We start from the raw sequence: 6,579 nt of genomic DNA on the forward strand, positions 1-6,579 counted from the left end.
GATATAACATGAGACCATAATTGACTTTAGAATAATTGATTTATTATTAATATCATATAAATAAATGATGACCTCCTCTGTGAGTCCGTGACATCTTCAACACTTTATTTTTTTGTTTGTTAATGTGTATAGAATGTTAGACAAATTAACACGGCCTTAAAATAATAAGTCAATCATCACAAACAGTATATATATAATATTTCCCATTTCCCATTGTTAAATACAAAAAGCTTGTCCATTTAAACAGCCATAACAAAAAACCAAAATTGTCTCTCAAAAAATGAACATTCCCAAACACTTTCTTTCACTTCTCTTCTTCATCTCATCCTTCTCACACATCACTGAAAGCTCAGAAGTCCGATGCGTTAAAGCAGCTTGTGCAACCCACGAACCGAATATCCGGTTCCCCTTCCGAATAAAGAACCTCCAAACAGAGTCATGCGGCTATCCAGGTTTTGACTTGTCCTGTGATAAGGCCGGCCAAACACTCCTCAAACTACCAAATTCAGAAGAATTATTCACAGTCCAAGGGATAGACTACGGCACACAAGATATATGGATAAACGATCCAAACAACTGTCTACCGAACCGAATAATTCATTCCTTGAATTTTACTGATTCTCCATTCTACAGTGCTTACAGTGAAGACTTCACGTTCTTCAACTGTTCTTTGGATTATTTAAGGTACGGGTTGAACCCTATAGCTTGTTTGAGTGGCCCCACGTACACAGTTTTCGCAACGGCGTCGTCGAAGGCCATCGAATTGTTGTCGACGACGACGTGTCGTTCGATAGGCACTTTCCAAGTCCCGATTGAATGGCCCTTTTACGAGCAAGTGTGGTCGTCGGACCTCAGTGATCATCTTCGTCTCACGTGGGATATTCCCACATGCGGAAGGTGTGAGTCTCGTGGTGGGCGATGTGGGTTCAAGGCTAATTCTAGTCGTGAAATTGTTTGCTCGGATATTCCTGATCGAGGTATGTGTGAATTTAATTTATTTGGGAAATTATACGCATAATTTTTAATATGACAACATAAACCTTCCTTCTAGAAATGTGCCCTATATTATATATTTTGCACAAAAATACTCCTACTATTCAAACACTCTTTCTCTGACGTCTATTATTTTCTTACACTCTTACCTTCTCTCTCATTCTAATATAGTAGATATAAAAAAATACCAAATTAAAAAAAAAATTATTTGAAATTGACATTTGAGTAAAAAGATATAAAGCTTTAAAGTTTTTCGTCAAATTTCAGTGCAGAACATCGAAATCGCATTGATTTTGCATCGAAAAAATATCGTTTTGGCAAAAAAAATTAAGTTTTCATGATTACATTGCAAAAACATCGAAACACCATCAATTTTGCATCGAAAAAACATAATCAAATTTTCATGGTTACATTACTAAAGCATCGAAATTGCATTAATTTTGCATCGAAATTACATTAGGGATAATAACTAGACATTTAAAAAAATTGAATTTGTTATATGTTTGAAATAGTAACTTATGTTATGTTGTCATTTTAAAAAAATTCACTATATTATAAGACATATACCTTAAAATTTCCCATTTATTTTTCTTACCAATAATGATTTGTTTTATTTTATTTTTTATTAATATTTATTATTCTTAAAGTAATTATATATACATGTCGAAAGAAATTATGCACACTTAATAATTTTTTGTGGTTAAAAATATATGAAGTCATATAACTATATATAATATTTTGACACTACTATAAAACTAAGTTTTCTCTATACCCAACCACGACAGTCAATTCCATTGGCTGTCATATTTGTATAGTTGTGTTTAGTGCCGACTTAATGGTGTGGAGGAGAGGCATTTTAAGCATTTTTTAATTTATTTTTGATATGATTTTCAGCAACAACTTTTAACTGTTCACATTGACTGTAACAACGATAATTTTTAATTGTCGGTGTAGAGAACAATAATGACAGTTTTTAACTGTCGACGTATTTACCCATACACTTGTATAGGCAAATACAACAGTTGGCCGATAGTTATTGTTGCAATTTTTATGTTAGCGTGTGTTCACATATCTTCACTTTTATTCTTACTTTATTATGAGTAGACTTTAGTTAAGAGCATTAGTTTTAGGTTTGTGGACTATATTGCTTTGGTTGTCAAATGGTGGACTAAGCACACCCTCACAATAATCAGGGATTGTAAGTCAATATTAATTGAAAGAATAAATAGTTGATACCAACTTCATATTTTAGACGAGTAAGTGTAAATAATATTAACAGAAAGAATATAATATATATTATGTTTGGTTTTTTTTTTTTAAGAAACAATTTAAGTAGATAGAATATGGCATGATTAGGTTGAATAGAATTGACTTGACTTATTTTATTTTTTTATGGTGTCTTTTGGTTATATAACAAATTAGTCTATCAAATTATTTAATTAATTCATCTAGCATAAGATAATTCAATTTTGCTAAGAAATTTAATTATTTTAGTGATACTAAGAATCTCTATCTATATATATGTATATAAATATTATTAATAATTTTTAACATTTTTTTAATATATAATAAATGTAGTGTAGTTATCTTACCAACCAAACAAAATAATAAAGTATAAAATTTTAGCAAGTTAGCTTGTTGTAGTTGTATTGAAATAGAAGACGACTTAGAAACCGTAAGCAGCTTTGGAAGGGTCATTAAGCGATAAATATAGCTAGAAAGGTTGAAAATGTTATGAAAATATTGTTGTCTTTTGTATAAAAATATATTAATATTATCTATATAATTCTTAATTAACCGACCAAATATGGTTAAATGGTGATTTTGTCAATTTTTTTTATTATTTTTTTATTATAAATTCTCACTCATTGAATTACGAGGCAGTACAAGTGTAGATTTACATTTGACTATTAGAATTGACGAGAATAAATAACTGATTGAAAATTACTACTAGAATTATAATAGTTGTTTTCAGAGGGTACAAATTAGAAGACTAATTCAACTTCTACAAGTACAAATAATTAATACAAAATAAATAAGGCACGCAAACTATTTATTATATATCTCTCTTTGTTCTGATGGCATTATATCATCTTTTGTTTGATTTACAAAATTTAAATGTTTTGATGTTTTTAATATTCAAAATATATATTTATTCATAATTATGACAAGTGAAAGAGAAAGGTTGAGACAAATAATGTATTGTTTGGTTTGATTAAAGTTAATTAGTGATTCTTATTGCAAGAACTTTTTAGGCCATTTATATACTCTTCCATTGTACGTACTTTAATTATTACTATTTCAATTCAATCAACAAGTCGTGGTTTATATAATAAGCCAGCAATTAGCATGCCTTCAAGATAAGCTTAGACCAATTATTTTATACACTTAATTTGTTTTTTTTTAAATTTTTTTTAATTTATTAATTTACCGATAATTATTATATATGTAGCATTGTAAATTGCCCTGGTTCACCTTTGGGTGTGTGTGTGTTTTTTTTCTAACTCAGCAATCATTACTTTTACTTTTTCTTTTTCTTATTGGATCACTAATAATGTTTGACTTTGTCAACACTTCATAATTCATGACTCGATAATACTGAATAAATATTAGTAATTTATAAAATTTCTCAGGTCCTCAAAACATGACATTCAGAGAAAACTGAAAGCAACCCTAGATCTATAACTCACCATACATGTGTATTATGAGTTATGATAAGTAATATCAAATGTCAAATAATGAAATATTAGTGTAAATTAATAAAAGTGAGAAATATTCAAATATAGTACATTTAATATATATGAGACAATTCTCATATATGAGTTTCATTTTAAGTCCTACCGGTGAGATTCTTCAGTATTCTCGACCCGTAAATAATTTTCGGCATGATTATTTTTATGACTGTGTATATTGTAGCTATTTAGAGCATTCTGCAAATTTTCAGAAAATTCTGAATAGTTTACAGTTCCGAAAACTAAGTTCAAACATGTTGATTTTCACGCGCATAAAAAAAATTATTCACGCGTGCAACAACATGTTTCAACTTAGTTTTCGGTACTGTAAACTATTCAGAATTTTATGAAATTTGCAGGTTGCACTAAATAACTACAATGTACACGGTCATAAAAAAAATAGCACCAAGAACACTGAGAACCCCACTAATAGAACTTAAAGTGAAGTCTCAATAAAAAAATTGTTATATATATATTTATAGTTGTTTTACAAGTAACTAAATTACATTTTCATGTTGATCGACCAGGAATTCCAAGGAGTGCTCGGTATGCAGTGTCAGTAGGGGTTGGAATCCCAGCAATCTTGTGCATAGTGGGCATACTATGTTTCATATGTGGTAGGGTGAAGGCCATTACAAGAAGAAGTGGGTCCATTCCAGAGTTCAATTCGACAGTGGCCCCACAGCCCACAATCATTATGGGCCTAGATGGGCCGACTCTGGAGTCCTACCCAAAGATAGTGCTAGGTGAGAGCCGGCGTCTGCCCAAGCCCAATGACAACACATGCCCAATATGCTTGTCGGAGTACAGGCCCAAGGAGACACTAAAGACCATACCCGAATGCCTACATTGCTTCCATTCTGATTGCATTGATGAATGGCTCAGATTGAACGCTTCTTGCCCCATTTGTCGAAAATCTCCCCACCGGACCTAGACCATAGCTACCTAGAGATAGGAGATAAAAGGGTTGATTAATTAGATCTAGCTAGAGATAAGCCCAATGGATATTATATAATGTGTCTCACATTCTATTGGATATATTAGCTTGAAGTTTTGATATTTGAATAGTAAAATGATAATAGCAAAAGCTTCGTTTGTGCAACTACTTGATAAGTTATCTATTGGTCCAATAGAAATAGTTGCAAATTATGATTAAGGCAAGTGCAACTGTAAATGCCATTTTTGTGTTAAACTAACACAAAATTTGTGTTATTTTAGCACCATTTCATTTTTTCTATTCCAATTACACACAAAAAAAATATAATCTATAATAAATTATTATATTCTCTTACACACCCACTAAACTAACCAATATAAAACAATAATAGTGGCACCACCCACCAAACTAACCAATAAAAACAATATATAACCTTTGTCATCACTACTAGAAATATAGGCTTTTACTTCGTTTTTTACACATAGAATATAAAAAAATTGAAGTAAAAGCCTTTCAATGGGTTTTTACTTCGCTTTTCGGAATGGTAGTACATAAAAAAAAGGCTATTACTTCGGTTTCTTAAAAAAACGAAGTTAAAATAGAAAATAGACAAGGGCCATGTTTGGTTTGCACACTAAATCGGGGCTTTTTACTTCGGTTTTTATGAAAAAACCGAAGTGAAAAGTGGAGCAACCAAACGTGGCCCTGAAGGCTTTTACTTCGGTTCTTATATAAGAACCGAAGTAGAAATGGTACTTTCTACTTCGGTTCTTATATAAAAACCGAAGTAGAAAGGGTACTTTCTACTTCGGTTCTTATACAAAAACCGAAGTAGAAAGTACCCTTTCTACTTTGGTTTTTGTATAAGAACCGAAGTAAAAGAGTTTTAATACCTTTAATATATAGCTCCCACGGCTCATTCGTCTCTCTGAAGCAAAAATCCCAAACGCCAAACCCAGAAAACCTCCATTGTTGTCGTACTCCCACGAGGGTTTCACAAAATATACCATTTTTTTTATGTTTTTTTACCATTTGAAACCATTTTTCTTACTTAAAAACAGAAATATTAGTTCCATTTTTATTTTTGAGGAAGAAAATAAAGACTTTGAGTGTGGGTATTTTTAGGGTTCGAAAATGGGTATTGTTATTGGACTTTGGCTGGTTTTCTTACATTAAAATAAGTTCTTGAGCTTCAAAAAAGGTATGAATCACTAAATCTTTGTTTGTATGATTTTTTTTTAATTTTCTATAATATTTTCAGATTTTTTTCTTATAGATATAATGTGTTTATTATATATAGGTTTTAGAGTTGCTAATATTGATTTAGAGGTTATTTTGAGCATCAAAGAAGGTTTGTTACCTTAAAACTTTGTTTGTGTTAATTTTTTTATATTATTCCGAATTTAATACTTGTTTTTTAGTATATTTGTGTTATATATTTTTTATTTTGTTATTTTATATAATGTTATGAATTATATAAATATATATATTAGTAAAATTTAAAAATTGTTGTGACTTGCTATTTAAATTTCTAAACATAGCTTCAATAAGTAATGTTGTTGCCAATGTTAGAACTTGAAATGTTTGGATTATTAGTGGCATTTGTTTTTTGTTTTCTATAACTAGCTAGCTAGATATGTTGTTTGATGATTATGTAGCTAGTTTAATTAATTATGTAATTGATTTTTATTTATTTTTTATTAAGCTTTTTAGTAGGGTTGTTGATTTAGTTGCCAATTCGGTATTGATTTTGGGTGACTTCAAGAGTAATATTGGAGGTGAGTAATCTTTAAATTTTATTTATTACTATTGCAATATTTATTTATAAAATTAGAGTTAAATCTTGCGTGCTTTACTTTAGTGAAGTAGGTTCTGGGAAATTTGTTGTTGGCGGTGATATAAGGATGAAATTATGTA

General features: G+C 30.2%; 1 protein-coding gene across 1 annotated transcript; it reads left to right on the top strand.

Annotated features, from left to right (window-relative positions):
- The first annotated feature begins 216 nt into the window (after nucleotides 1-216).
- On the top strand, nucleotides 217-4,830 carry LOC133834554 (putative RING-H2 finger protein ATL21A). Its single transcript, XM_062264205.1, has 2 exons — nucleotides 217-977; nucleotides 4,253-4,830. Exons 1-2 carry the CDS (start codon nucleotides 281-283, stop codon nucleotides 4,657-4,659), a joined length of 1,104 nt encoding a protein of 367 aa, XP_062120189.1. The 5' UTR covers nucleotides 217-280; the 3' UTR covers nucleotides 4,660-4,830.
- The last annotated feature ends 1,749 nt before the right edge of the window (nucleotides 4,831-6,579 follow it).

This window comes from Humulus lupulus, chromosome 5 (assembly GCF_963169125.1).
Source record: "Humulus lupulus chromosome 5, drHumLupu1.1, whole genome shotgun sequence".
In the NCBI taxonomy this organism is placed as follows: domain Eukaryota; kingdom Viridiplantae; phylum Streptophyta; class Magnoliopsida; order Rosales; family Cannabaceae; genus Humulus; species Humulus lupulus.